Source organism: Humulus lupulus, chromosome 4 (genome assembly GCF_963169125.1).
Source record: "Humulus lupulus chromosome 4, drHumLupu1.1, whole genome shotgun sequence".
Lineage (NCBI taxonomy): Eukaryota > Viridiplantae > Streptophyta > Magnoliopsida > Rosales > Cannabaceae > Humulus > Humulus lupulus.
This window is the reverse complement of record NC_084796.1, coordinates 161,424,277-161,440,191: the sequence shown is the minus strand read 5'-3', so window position 1 is coordinate 161,440,191 and position 15,915 is coordinate 161,424,277. Positions and strand designations below refer to the sequence as shown.

Below are 15,915 nucleotides of genomic sequence, written 5' to 3'. Positions count from 1 at the left end.
AATATATCGTCACATTAATTTTTTTCTGAAAAACATATATAAAATGGCACTTAATATTAATGTACATATATATTTATAGATCAAAAGTTTTAGAATACTTTTGCAAAAGAAAAAAAAAACAAAAGGATTTAGAAGACCTTATAAAATGTATTTATATGTGCTTACATAGTATGATATTTAATGCAGCCCCTTATACACATATGTTAACAAGAAGAATATCATATAAATACAACCTAGTTTACTAATATACGTATAAATTAATTTAATAATCTTTTGGGTAGAGAAAAGACAAGCCCGGAAGACAGCTTTGTCAGAATCACACATTCTCTCTCCATACTTCTTCAACTCAAGAAACCCCTTTAAATGGAATAACCTTAGATTAATTTGTTTGTGTCTAACAACCATTTCTCTTTCCTCCATTTATCATTCTTTCATAAAAAAATGTGGACTAAGCAGAAAGACTACAGTGTAGCCTCATTTCCGAAGCACTTTAGTCTCCAAATGCACCTTCCCGGACTCATCTCTCACTTTCTCATCTTCGGTTCCGGTTTAGCCCTCGGCATAACTCTCAGTTTCTACCTCAAGGATTCTCCACTCATCAATTTCCAACACCAAAAACCACTCATGCTCCACTCCAACATCGCAACAGCTCCTCCTCCTCCTTTATCAAAACCAAGGTCATCTTTGTTTTCTTCGCCTCCTCCACTACCATCTCTCCTATTACCCAACCAAACTGTAGTTTCGAATACTACTCGTAATACCACTACTCGAATAGGGTTGACGGAGTACTTGAAACCGCCGAATGTGAGGCATGATATGGATGACAAGGAGTTGTTTTGGAGAGCTTCCATGGTCCAAAAATTGAACAAAACTCCTTTCGATTTTACCCCGAAAATCGCTTTCATGTTCTTGACCAGAGGAGCCTTGGCGCTGGCTCCCTTTTGGGATACGTTCTTTAAAGGACATGAAGGGATTTACTCCGTTTATGTTCATTCCGATCCTTCTTTCAACGACACAGTGCCTCAAAACTCCGCCTTCTATGAGAGATGGATCCCTAGTAAGGTCAGTACATATTGCAACTTAATTATTTCTTCCTTCTATGTGTCTTTATATTAATAAATTGTTAAAATATTTCACAAAGCAAATATATAAAAAAAATTCCATACAAAAAAAAAAAAAGAGGAAAGGATTTATTTGTACTTTTTTTAATTTTTTTATTGTTTTTTACTATATATATTTTGGTAAACGGATGTGCTCTCAAAACTATGATATTTGTGGTTGAATTAGTCCCCCTAGTGTGGTTACCCACCCAATTATATATCCTACTCTTTCTATGTTTCTAGCGCTCTTACTTATATATATATATTTTAAATATTAATTATATATTATTGATATCAACTAATGTAGTTTGGGTTCGTTCTTAATTATTTTTTAAGATGAGAGTGATACTGAATCTCAAATATAACCAATATAGCACCACATTCGTGATGAAACGTACGGTACTCTTAGCACCAATAATATTAACGGAACACTAGTTTTTATATAATAAGGTTCATATTGAAGGGGTTATTATTAACTTTTTTTGAAACGGAAAAAGGTATATATTTTAAAATGCCTTTCTTTCCAAAGAAATATTCCAAATTTATATATTTAATATAATATACCTTCCAGGTTTGGGTCATAAACCTTTTACGAAGAGTGGAATATATTTTTCATTTTGTGCACATGTTGAGATATCATTTACGAACCAAAGAAGAATAAAATTATAAAATTATGACCCACGCCTGCACATATAATACGCCTCATCTAGTGGAAGGGCCTTAATAGAGATTAGAGAAATTATGTATATAGATTCATGTAGCTCATATTTCTCTCTCTTAATTATACAAATAGCAATACACGTACACACTTCACGTATAGTATGAACCTTAGAAATCCTCTGTCCATATTAAATATTCATTAAAATATGTAATATATATATATCATATATGACCAGTCCAAGGGTCAATCTGGGGCCGGTGGCATGGTGCATTGGTTATACTGAATATGTCGCAACTCGACATCCATTTTCTAAAGCTTGACTTTCAATAATGTTGTTGAATCCAAGTATTGAAGTATATATCTCTTTCCTCAATTACTACATACCTCCGTACCTGCCTACATGAATTTGAACCGTCAAAAACTTTGATATATGGCCATGATGTTTTGGCTAGTGAGAGTGACAAATTAATCAGTGCTTTTGGTCATATAAAACTACATTATGATATATTTTGTTATGTATTATTATTATTATATTTTTTGATGTCATACTTAAATGTGAGTTTGATTGCTTGTTAAATTTTTTTTATAAGATTGGAGTTTTTTTGTTTTGAAAGGGAGAGTTGATGTTCAAAGATAACCTTATGATAGTATGGGATATCAATACATGTGTGCACATGTATGACAAAAATAGCGCGACACAATATTGAGCATTAATTGGATTTTGAATTTTATCTTCTGTTTCTTCTTCTTTTATTATTATTATTATTGTTGTTGTTGAAATTGTTTCCCATGTAGCAAGCCTTCGATCTAATAGAGTTTAATTTCAGGCAAAATAGTCCTTTGTATAGAATCTAAATGTCTGTTTCTTTAGTTGCACCATACTAAAACCAATAATTTGGAAGTCATGCACGTAGGTGGATTATCAATAAAACTTGTTTATTTATTAGATTATATATTAGTAAATATAATTGTGTCTGGTTGATTAGCTAGAGATAAGCTATTGATATTCCAGGTCAATATTGATTATAATATTATATATGTATGTATTCGAAATCTGGGAAATTATTATTCATAGATTTTATTTAGTTAGATTCTTGAAGCCAGTAAAGAGAAAGATGTACCTGGACTAAGTCTTTTATATTCATATCTTTCCCTTATATACTGAAGGGCTGTCTTTTTGTCCTTTTTACGGAAAATTAACTGGCTTAGTTTTAAAGTAAAAATTATTTAAGCCTAAACTCCAAATAACACAAAATCCAAAAACTATCTTATAACTTGAAGGAAGTAACTCGAGAATAAAGGTAGTAAAGACTTTTATAATATGTTTGGTATGGTTGAAAATTGAGAGGAGAGAAAATTTAAGAGAGAAAAATGGAGAGAATGTTAAAATGAGTGTGTTTGGTACGAGAGAAAAATAGGTGGAAAAGAAAAGTGAATGGAAAAAAATAGTAGTAGAACCCACCAAAATTTATCTTTCCAAAAGTGGAGAGAAAATAGAAAAGACAAAAAAGTATCTTATTGAAATACCAAATTACCCTTACTAATAATTATCAAAATTAAAATTATATAAATAAAATAGTAATTTTCATAACACAATATATTATTTCCTTCTTGTTTACCAAACAACATATAAGAAAAACATATTTTTTCTTTCCTTTATATTTTCTTTCTCTCCGTATTTTTCCTTCTCTCTTAATTTGGTTCCTCCGTACCAAACATAGTTTTAAGGTGGAATTGATCCCTGGTGATGCATTGCTTGGATTCTACTCTTTTTTAATTAACTTTAAGATGACTCTCTTCTTCCTCATGTCATCCTTTTTCACGTTCCAGAAAAGCTTTGATTCATTCCTTTCTTCGTGCTCTCTCTCTCTCGGAATACTAAAGAAAGAAAGCAATAGAAAAAGTTCCACTTTTAGAAACAGTAACTAGAATCTTGAGCACAGATAAAATAATATTACACCCTCAAAAACATAAAAGAATGTATTTTAAGATCTTAATTTCAACTCATATGTAGGGGCCCATTTTTTGTCCACCTATAATACCTGTTCTTAATTATGAAAATGACAGATATTTACTTAACAAGTGGACAGTTGCCAGCTCTAACATTTTCTGAGACCCCTTAAATTTTATTTAGGGGTCTTTAATTTTTTAATTATATACAATTGTACAATTTTTTTTATATATAATTTAATTAAAATTTGATAAATGGGAGCTTTTGGGTTAATGGGTCCTAATCCTAGCACTGACTCTTATTTTTTCACTCTTTCACTGAATAATCGTATAATATTTTAATATTTTGTATTAAAAAATGCAAAAGTGGATGGGAAATAAAGTATTTTTTACCACTACTCTAAATTAGAAAAAAGCATCTTCAGAAAAAGAAGAAAACAATAGGAAAGAAGCTTAATTAGAAACTGCCCATGTATATTATACAGAGAGCATATCCAAGTATATTTATATTAATGAATTTCTTTTCATTGGTGCAGAATGTGAGATGGGGAGATCCCAACATGATGGACGCAGAGAGACGCTTATTAGCGAATGCCTTGCTTGACTTTTCAAACCAACGATTTGTTCTAATCTCCGAGTCATGCATTCCTCTATTCAATTTCTCCACAGTGTATAACTATCTCATGGGCTCGACCAAGACCTTTGTAGAGGCCTACGACCTTCCTGGGGCCGTGAACCGTGGCCGCTACAACACCCGAATGAGGCCACAAATTAGGATCCAGCAATGGCGGAAGGGCTCACAGTGGTTCCAAATGGACAGGGCCTTAGCACTCGAGGTGGTCGCCGACCAAAAATATTTCCCAGTCTTTAAGAGGTTCTGCCATGGCTCATGTTACACAGATGAACACTACCTGCCCACATTTGTCAGCATCAGATTTTGGAGGAGAAATTCCAATAGGACGTTGACTTGGGTTGACTGGACTAGAGGTGGACCCCATCCAACTAGGTTTATAAGACAAGATGTCACTACTGACCTCTTTAACAGGTTGAGGCATGGAGGCAAATGCGAGTACAATGGAAAACGCACCGACGTTTGCCATTTGTTTGCAAGAAAATTCTTGCCTAATACATTGGACAGGCTGTTGAGGTTTGCTCCAAAGCTCATGCAATTCAATTGATGTTTTTGGTAGGGTGAGAATTTTGTCAATTATATATTATGATAATTATTATTTTGTTTGTTCTTTCATCATTGGTTATTGTCACAAATTATATTTATTTTTTTATATGCATGGGACCATTAAAAATATTTCCCCACATTGTTACTATATTGTGATCACATATTATATGTCTGTTAAAAATTCCCCTTGTCATACACATTGATCAGCTGGTACCTTGTTTGGAAATTGCAATGGGACGATCTGTCGTGGATGTAACTTTTACTTATTATTTTGAGCTATTACAACTTATTTACATATTCGGGGTACTCCCAATAATGCACTACACTACTACAACATTTTTTTTTTCAATAAATTTTTACAGTTGATATATTAACCTTTTCTAACGTTTGCAAGTACTCGGAAATATAGAAAGAAAGCTATTGTATTAATAATAGTAAAAAATGATCCAGCTTTTACAAATAGAGGCCAAGAACATTATATATATTTGTATATATGAGGCTAGTAACAAATCATAAACAGAAGCTCAGCTAACAAACATAACTGAATAACCGTATTAAAAAACAAGGCTAACTAAATAATATCTAAAACTCCCCCTCTAGATGAGGGTGTACAAATTGCTGACTCTCTTCTTGGACAACAGTTCTTTAATTTTTGAAGGAAAGAGAGGTTCGGTGAACAAGTCATCAATATTTCTTTTTGATGTAACATGAATATGTTGAAAATTAAGGATAATATGGGAGACAATTTGAGACTTTGTTGAAAACTAAGGTGAATATGGAAGAGAATATTATGATGAAAGAAGTTTTTTTTATTATAGAACTCAACTTATATTTTCGCTTAATACAAAATGGTTAGAATACATTTCTATTTATAGGAGTCTAAGAAAAGAAATACAATTAAATTATTAGCTAGTAGATTATTCTAGATAATTCTAATCTCTGCTAACTAATAAAGAAGAGTTCTAGAATATTAAAGTACTCAATAAATCCTAGTAAATATATGAACACTACAACAATTTTCACTTTTAATGACTCTCTATAATGACTTACAACAATAGTGTAAGTCATTAAAAGTATTCAGGGATATTTAAAGTCTAATGGTGTAAATCATTAAAAGTTCTTGTTGATGACTACTAAGGTAAGTCATTAAAAGTGGTGGGAGACGTTAATTTAAAAAAATAAATATAAAATTATTTATTTATAAAATATCAGACATATAAGAGCATCTGATGTCTCCCTTGGGAAGACGTGCCAGACATCTAACGTCTCCCCTGGGGAGACGTGCCACATGGGACGTCTCCCCAGGGGAGACGTTAGATGTTTGGCACGTCTTCCCAGGAGAGACGTTAAATGTTTGACCTAATATATATATTCAGCCTTTCTTTCTTATTCCCCGAGCGCATGAACCAGAGGCGGAGAAGGGCAATTTTCTGGCCGATTTCAGGGCCATTTTTTGACGATTTTGGCCGATTTTAGGCTATGAAATCTCATTTAAGGTAAGTTTTTATTATTTATAAGTGTTGTATAATAGTTAGGATAATTTTCATGCTTATTGTCTCTAGTTATTAAGGAATTGATATTGAGATTTTAGGGTTTATGAGTTACGGTTTTTGGTGATTTTTGGCTCAACAAAGTGGATTTAAAGCATATTTGAGGTAGGATTTCAAGATTAAACAATGTATTATAGTTATAATGGTAGAAAAAATTATTTTTGTGGATTTTTTTATATGATTTGTGGGTTTTATTAGAAATATTAATTTAAAGTATGAAAAATAATTTTTATGTATATTTGAGATACTATATTGTTTAATTTTAAGATGATACCACATTATTTACTATTTTAAAATTTTTATTACTATGTAATCCGAAAATTATACATTTTTTAATTAATTTTTAATATTTGTTAAGCATATATATGTAAATATGTTTTGCTAAAATGTATTTAATAATTGTCTAAAATAAGAAAAATAATTTAATTTTAATTTTACATAAAAAATAGTAATTTGAGTTTATAATGTTTGTAATTTTTTTTAATTTATATTATTATTTAATTAGAAAATTATATATATTTGTAATCTTTATTAAAATTTAACTAGGTTATTTATATATAGTTATGTTATTTTATTGATTTAGTAATTTTTTATTAATTAATTAATTTAAATTTTTAAGTTGTGGTTTTAACTGAGATTTTTGCCTCAAATTTTCGATTTCAAGCACACATTTGAGATTTTTAAGTTTCTAAAATTTCAATAATAAATTATTGTTAATCTAATTATTTAATGAAGTTTGTTTATTAATATTTTATTTATTAATTAATTTAGTTTTGTAAGTTGTGAATTTAATAGCAAAGTGCGCTCTTTACAAAGTGAAGTAAATTTGTTAGCAATGACTATTAATTGCAAGTGGTACATACATTATCTTCTTCCTTGTTTTAGTATTATTAAACTTTTGTTAGAGGGGTTTAAATATCTTAAATATTCATCCATAGTGAAGTAGGTTCTGAGATTAAAATTGTGTGTTTCGGTGATAATAGAAGGTTGAGAACTGTGTGTTTTAGTGAAGTAGGTTCTGGAAAAAAAAAATTGTGTGCTACGGAGCTATAAGGAAGAAACTTATTGTGTGTTATTTGAATTTTTTGACTTGTTGTTCACAGATGGTTAGATCACTATTATAGGGGAAATGCTGCTCGATTTTGTCTAGAATTATGTATTTTATTATTCTATTATTATATTTGTATTGTGTTGTGCTTATTCGATTGGATTTGATTAGATTGACAGATGGTTAGGTTACTAATATAGGGGAAATGCTGCCCAATTTTTCGTATGCTTATTTAGTATTTTTTTTTACTTTAATTTTTCATAGACATAGGAGATGATATGGATAGAAAATGAATGTCAACGAATAGGTTATCCGTGGAATATAATAACGGGGTCAACATTTTTCTGACCAGTCTACCAAAACATCTCGAGATTCCAAATAATATATAAATTGTGCAACCTAAAGTAACTAACTACAATTTCAATTATTTTGACAATCTATAGTTGAATTTTACTAATATTCTTTATATTAAGTATTTTTAGTTAAATATTAGTGTCCACACCAACCAGACAAGTGACATTTGGATATTATGTGATGAGAACGTTGAAGGATTACATTGAACATCCACGACCTGGACATTACTTGAATAAAGTGGTATGTATATATAAATTTATACAAAGTTAACAATTAATTTATTATTAAAGTATATATAATTAAATAATAATTAACTAATATATTTTACTTTGTATTTTTTTTTGTAGCTAAACACTACGCCATATACACCAGCACAGATTAATGAACTGCGACAACACTGGGCGAACCATATGTTACCGATAATTCAAAGTCATCGTCCCACATATTAGTTTTTTTTTTACATTTTATTTCTTACCATATGTCTAGCTAGCTAAAGTAATATTTATTAATTTTGTATGTTTAACAACAAATATTACAATTTTGTATATTTAGCTAGCAAAAACATATTATATACACATTTCGGTTTTATTAATGAAAATTCACAATTTAAATTTGCATATAATTTAGATTTTTTAATTAATATATTTAATTCTATTTCAAAAAAAATTAATATATTTAATTCTATTAATTAATATACTGAAAATAATTATTTAATTATTTTTTAAAAAAATTTACAAAAACCAATAACGTCTCCCAGGGGGAGACGTTGGAAGTCTACAAAGTCTCCCCATGGGAGACGTCATAGGGCCACTTTAGATGGCTCCTGCAACAACGTCTCCCCTAGGGGGAGACATTAAATGTCTACAATGTCTCCCCCATATAGCCATTAAATGCCTATTTTGTTGTAGTGGAACATTCTAGAAACTCTTGTAAATACATGAAGACACTAAAAACTCTAGTAAATACTTGGAAACTTTAGAAACTCTAAATTCATGAAAGTTCTAGAAACAACCATAATAAATAAATTTTAAGATTTCAACATCCCCCCTTAAACTTGATTTGTGACTGCAAGAATACTTCGTAACTTGGCGAAGGTTTCTCCCTTGAGTGGCTTGGTAAAGATGTCTGCTGCTTGGTCTTGAGACTTAACGAACTCCGAACTCACTTCTTTTCTTCCAAAGACATTCTCGTATGTAATGATAACGAGTGTCAATGTGCTTTCTTCTTTCATGAAAGACAAGATTCTTTACTAGAGCGAGTGGTGATTTGTTGTCAACACGAATCTCGATAGGCTCCTCTTGTGGCACATTTAAATCTTTCAACAAGTTTCTTAGCCAAATAGCATGACAAACAAATAAAGTTGCAGCAACATATTCAACTTCACAAGTTGATAGTGCGGCGATTGGTTGCGTCTTTGACATCCAAGTAAAAGCAATTGTTCCCATGAAAAACACAAATCCAGTGGTGCTCTTTCTATCATCCAAGTCACAACTCTTATCGCTATTACTATATCTAACTATCTCATAATTGTTAGAAGATGAATAAAACAATCCATAGTTTGTTGTACCTTTGATGTACCGAAGTATTCTTGTTTTACTTGAAAATCACGAGCTGACGTGTCTTGTTCATGGTACAGGTGTCAAGAATTTAATGAAGTTATTCATAGCTCCGAAAATACGAAACAAGTTCCATGAAATCACTAGCTCGAGTCAAGACCTATCCAACCAGATAATAAGGTGATCACCCAGCTAGATCTCCAGGTCGCATAATAAGGAGCTCGAGCATCTCTTAATGTTCGAGCTCGTGAAAGTTTAGAAATCTTTAGATTGCGTAGAATGCATTTAGCTCATTGTCAACGCATGGAATACACACCATTGAATTCCTGAAGACTTTAAACACTTAATTATTGACTTGTAACTCCTGCGTGTTAAACGTATAATGACAGGCAGTTTATGTCTTAAAGTGTATACAATTATACATTTGACAAATAACTCAAACTTGTACATTACAACGTATCAAACGACTCTCGAATCTGTCAAGTGAACCCCTATAAATAGAGGGAGAATTGATAGATCAAGGGACCGATATCTTGTATGCTGAAGCTCTGCCGAAATCGCCATAAACAATTTCTTAAGAGATAATAAAGACTTGTGGACTAGGTAGATTTTAACCACTGAACCACAAAAAAGTTCTTGGTGTTTTTCTTTATTATTATACGGTTTAAATATATATCCTAATTTCCATATCAAATTTCTTAATTCACTGTTGCCGAAAAAATGCGTCAACAAATTTGTTCTTACATTGAGAGGAAAATTAGGCTTACAACTTTTTCATCCTAAAACTCTCTCAGCAATCATGGTGGCAGCCCAGAACTGAAGACCAGCACGTGAAGAAGATTCAAAGAGGTAGTTAAACCAGAAACAACAAGGAAACCGACAGTTCATCGTCACGGCGCCATCGTGAAAATCTATTTTATATAGGTTTGGTTGAACAAGAGAATGCTGACTTCAGGAGCCAGCACGCTCATGCCAACAGGCGCGTTGATGATATCCTATTATTGGTATTAAATATGAAAATCAAAATATGCACCCGAATGAGATCTTTTAAAATTTTATTAATACCACCAGGATCATACATATATAGATATATTAAATCACATACAAATAGATAAAAGATTACATCTTGAAGCCTATTAAGTATCCTTGAATCATTTTGTATAAATCAACTATCTTCCTATCCTTATTATGAAAGCTCATAGCTTAGCCTTCAAAGTCAATCCTCAAACACACAACGGCGTGTGTGGGCACGTAGGATTTAAAGGTTAATTTAGACTCTAGATGTACTCAACACATGAGATCTAGAGAGGATTGAGAAGAGAGAGGCTATAAAAATTTCTAGAATTTGATGTTTAGGAAATTCTATTGTTTCCATCTTGAGAGAGTCTGATAGTAAAAACTAACTTCTTTTTCTTCTACTGAAAGTATCGTTTGTTTTAGGTTTATAAATATAATTAACTAATTTAATTAATCTTTACTTTATTTAAAATAAAACTGACTAGTTACAACTTATTTAATTATTTAATTTAAATCATATTTTAAAATAATAATTAAATAAACAAATAAATGTAAAATTTAAAATTCAAATCCCACAGATATTACACACACTCACTGTACAGTGAGTGTGTTGTGAGCCACATGTAGGGATTTCCTTAATTTTCTCATTTGTTTATTTAATTAATATTTAAGATAATATATTTACCCCAAAATAAATATCAGTTAATTCAAAAATTAACTTTATCATAAAATATTAGTTTTAAATAGATAAATATCTTATGATAAATATATAATAATAAGATAATTATTAATGTCTCTCTATATTAATCCAAATGTTGACCACCATTTTGGCCAACTACGAGTAGACGCAAAAAACTACGATGAACCTTGAATAGAAGATAAATAACACAAGTAATTTTATAGTGGTTCAGCCCCAATTCGTTGGCAATAGCCTAATCCACTTAGAGTTATAATATATTTGGCCTACACTTGAGATCAGATGAGCCTGAGTCAACTAAGTTTCTCAAGTGCAAGTGAAAAGATACAATGTTTCTCTCTTGAAACTTTCAGTAAAAATATTCCCAGAATCGAATCCCCTTCAATAATTCCATGAGCCATTTATTTATTGGCTCATGGATCGTACATGAGAAATATCCCGCTTTGACGGGGTCCTTGATTGTTTCAACAACTTTAATTAATGAATAATAAATAAATTACATCAATATAGCTATTATTCCGGGATGTTTTAGATATTCCCGCTGCAGTTGCGAATGATCCGGGTTGAAGCTGTTACTGAGGCTTTACCGAAGAGTCACCTAGGTGATAACTTCTGAGATAACTGTTCGGCTAAGACAACGCCAAACATACCAAAGAACGTCACTAGTCGGCATGGAATACTCTGGTCGGCATGGGCATAGGGTTTGGCATGGAACACACTGGTCGGCTAAGGCAAACCACTACAAGAAAAAATGCTTTTAATAACACTGAAAATGTGTTATCAAAAGATATCATAACACTTTCTGATGTGTTAAGACCGACTATGTTATCGTAGGTCAGGGTACTTTACATAACACTTTATCATTGTTATACAGATGTATTATTATACTGTCAATGATAACACATTTTCTGTGTTATTTTAATATATAGATAAGTGTTTAATTATGCTATTTATAGTCGATTATATAACACATTTCAATACTTATAAATTTGTGTTATACTACACTTTAGTATAACACATTTTTTGTGTTATACTATACTTTAGTATAACACATTTTTTCTGTTATACTAGACTTTAGTATAACACATTATTTGTGTTATATAATGAAGTTTGCATAACACAATTCTTTGCATAAAAAGTGTTATTGTAATAGATATTATAACACAATTTTTTGTATTATTTTAATATTTAGATAAGTTTAAATTCTCATTATATATTTTATTTATATAACACTAATTTATTCTATTATATTTTAATTTTTTTTATATAATTAAAATTAGCTTTCTAATATATACTAGCATCATCAAATGAACTTGATTTTCAAATAACAAATAGTTGAACATTCAACATTGTATTAACAATCCACAAATTAGTTTAAAACATTCAACACTGTCATCAACAACAAAATGTTCTTTAAGTATTCAAGGAGTCTTAAATATTCAACATAGTTAAAAGTTACTACTTTCAACACAAAGAAATAAACAACAGTTGCAATGACTGTACAGTTGCAGGGAGACGGTCCAATGGTCAGCAATGACTGTACAGTTGCAAAGAATGGGTAGTAATCCCAGACACATTAGAAATATTAGCCACATCCTCGACAGATTCCATGTCTATCATGCCACCAAAACGTGAACTGAGACAACAAAACTCCATTGTCGAGAAAAGCAACACAAGTAAAAGCTTTATTGTTATGTTAACCTCTGTAGTTGATGGCCTGAAGTCACACAGTACCCGAAGGCCAGAACCTGATGTTTTCAACAAATGTATGCAAATAGATAAGTTGAGGATTTTACATGCAGATCTCAAAAGAATCAGAAAGTAACATGTCCCAAATGACCCCAAACATAACACAGTACACAGGAAAAGAACAATATTTACACACTCGACTCTCCAATTACCCACTCACAGCAGCTTTTTTAGCATGAAATGGGCTGCCAATGCCCATTAAAGCAAAACACACCGCCTAGAGCATAAAGAAAAAAAATATCAATAGAAAGAACAAGGTAAACCAAAAAATTTATAGAAAAATCAAACAAGCCTATCAAGAAAAGAAACTCTTGGCAAATTTTTAAATAATCAAAACACAACAAATTGAAGATTCCCATTTGTGCCAATTCCAAAGTGCAAAAAATAGTTATCAGACCTTAAAGCCAATGTACAGTAAAACATATTTCAACAGAAAAATGCATGGGGACCATATGGTCAAATGTCCATTCATCATTCATAAAGGACTAGTCCATATCATGTCTGAACTAGAGAAAATGGTTTAGTAAGACTAAAAATGTGACCAAACCAAGTTCAATACCATAAATTGCATAGAAATATCAGGATTTTGAAAGATTGGTATTGCACTTGAGTTCAATACAAGAATTTAAGGGACTGACTTCTGAGTTTTTTTTTATTTTTTTATCTGAAGGACTAGTTCCATGCATTGTCTTACTGGTTGGTCTACATTTTGTTCCTGAGTCCCCTAGATGGTTGGTTTTACGGGGAATGTGATTTCAGACTGCTGTTATATTCATGCATATTGCAATCCCAAGTAATTTGAGACACTATAATTGCATTAAGGTTGGTTATCTACACAAACTAAACAACAAATGTACCCTGTTTTTTCTGCTCCAATCATATGCACAGACATCTATTGTGAATAAAAATAAATACCATAACCAAATTTAAATATCAACAAGGCACAATTGGGACTCGAATAAAAGTTATTCAAGAAAAATAAATACCATAACCAAAGTTACATCTTGAGTTAATAGATTAATAATAACTAACTTACCTGTAATGATCTGTGAAGCCTAGTTCCCAGAATGTTTATTGGTAATGACATGAGGCCTGCCATAAATTCTTGAAATTGTTTTCTTAGAGACTCCATTTCCTCACCACGATCCAAATTAATCAATTCCTTAACTAGTACTTGAAATGCAATCTGAGAGAGAGACCAAAAGGGGGTTTAGTCTTATATGTGTTATTAACTTTTAAAAAGTACCATTAAACATAATAATTGTGAATCTGTTTTGAAAGACAATTATTCAAACAAACTTATTTTGAACCCCATAACAACTGGTTCACCTTTTCTATTTAGCAAATCATTTTCAAACCTGAGTAGAAGCCTGAGATGGGGTATTTCAAAAATCAATAATTATTACTTTCACTGTTTCACAGACATATTCTTTATCCCCCCAAACAAATAAATATTTATGAATATAAATAAATCACCCCCTAAAAATATCTTAACCACACAAAAAAGGCCAAAGGTTTAAACTTTAAAGATAGAAGGCATCTTTTGTTTTTTGCTGTGTCTACTTTAAACTCTTCCCAAAAAAACTAAACTCAGATGAACCAAGTAATAGTCTTTATTTTTTATTTTTCCTTTCTAAACTTCAAATATTAAAGAATATCCTCACAACTCATTCCCCAAGATCAAGATGTGTGAGAAAGAAAGCTTACATTTTTGGTTTCATCCTAAATGTAGATGGATCGGCCATGGCTCCAATTTTTCATAGATTCTTGGACATACTTGTACATGTCTCTGGTGATTTGAGCCTTGAGCTGTGGAGATTTAAAGAAGCCACCCACTAGTCCATGGATTCTCCTTTGCAAGCTTCCATTGATAAGCAAAATAGAAGACTTTCCCATCAACTCAGTCAGAGATTTTTGGGTAAGAAGGATCAAAAACCTTTGCATCAAGTACCAACAGAAAGAAGTTGTTAAGAAACCCAATAGTTTTTTATAATTTGACCGTGAATAATGAGAGAAAGAAGTTCAAGTTAAACCAAAGAGCTGCAAGTACCAACAGAAATTATGAACTAATAGCATCTTGGAAATCATTGAAACATGATGAAGACAACTGAAACAACACAATATAACAAACCTCAACAGCTCTTTCATTCTGAGGTTTATACACAATAAATTGTGGAAATTTGAGATCATTAGCGATATTTTGATGTTCCACAACTTCCCCCCTAAGTATTATTCTGAAACTTGCTGGTAGAAATATTTAAGAAATGCAAAAAAGAGATGAGTGAGAGAGGGAGCTGAGAGAGACAAAGAGAGCAGAAATAAAAATGTAGAAAAAAAATACAAACCTGAAAAATGGGACAGATCTTGAGCTGAAATGGTCCTGCTCACAACATTGTAAATATTTGCCTTTATGAGTTATTGAAAAAAAAATACCAAACTGAATTGACAATGTTTTGCACCAAGGGTACAATGTAGAAGAAGAATAAAATTTACCAGTCTTAGAATATCTCCATGTTTCTTATCCTCTTCTTCAACAGCTCTGTATAGAATACCCCCTGATGTGGCACTAAATGTGGAGAAAAAGAAAAATTTACAATATTAATTAAGTGAAAATCTGTCAAAAGAACAACTGAATTGAAGAAAAGATGAATTTTGCATAGGAGTTTCATTAAATTGCAGAGTGGGAACTCAAAGGGCTGTCCACAAGGAAATAGAACAAATCCATATAAAGTCAGAACATATCAAACTCATATGACTTTATTTGATTAGTTATTATAATACTTTTCTAATAGTCTAAACTTCTATGGTGGATAATTTTGATAAACTTCTTCATCAACAGAAGTTTAATGAAATTATACACCATAGAAGAATTCTACTATCATTACAACTGGTTCTAAATAATTTGAATTAGAAATTTAGTACTATAGTTCTGAGAGATGGAAATTAAGAGCTAGAGAGACTAAAACCAAAATTCAGGAACAGGTTAAAACTGGGGAATGCAATCTTCAATATGAGAATCAATCCAATTTAAATTCAGTAGTTATCAAATGTTTTCA

The 15,915-nt window shown here is 31.2% G+C and overlaps 1 protein-coding gene across 1 annotated transcript; it reads left to right on the top strand.

Moving 5' to 3' along the window:
- The first annotated feature begins 409 nt into the window (after positions 1–409).
- LOC133829247 (glycosyltransferase BC10-like) lies at positions 410–5,224 on the top strand. Its single transcript, XM_062259086.1, has 2 exons — positions 410–1,062; positions 4,248–5,224. Exons 1-2 carry the CDS (start codon positions 442–444, stop codon positions 4,887–4,889), a joined length of 1,263 nt encoding a protein of 420 aa, XP_062115070.1. The 5' UTR covers positions 410–441; the 3' UTR covers positions 4,890–5,224.
- The last annotated feature ends 10,691 nt before the right edge of the window (positions 5,225–15,915 follow it).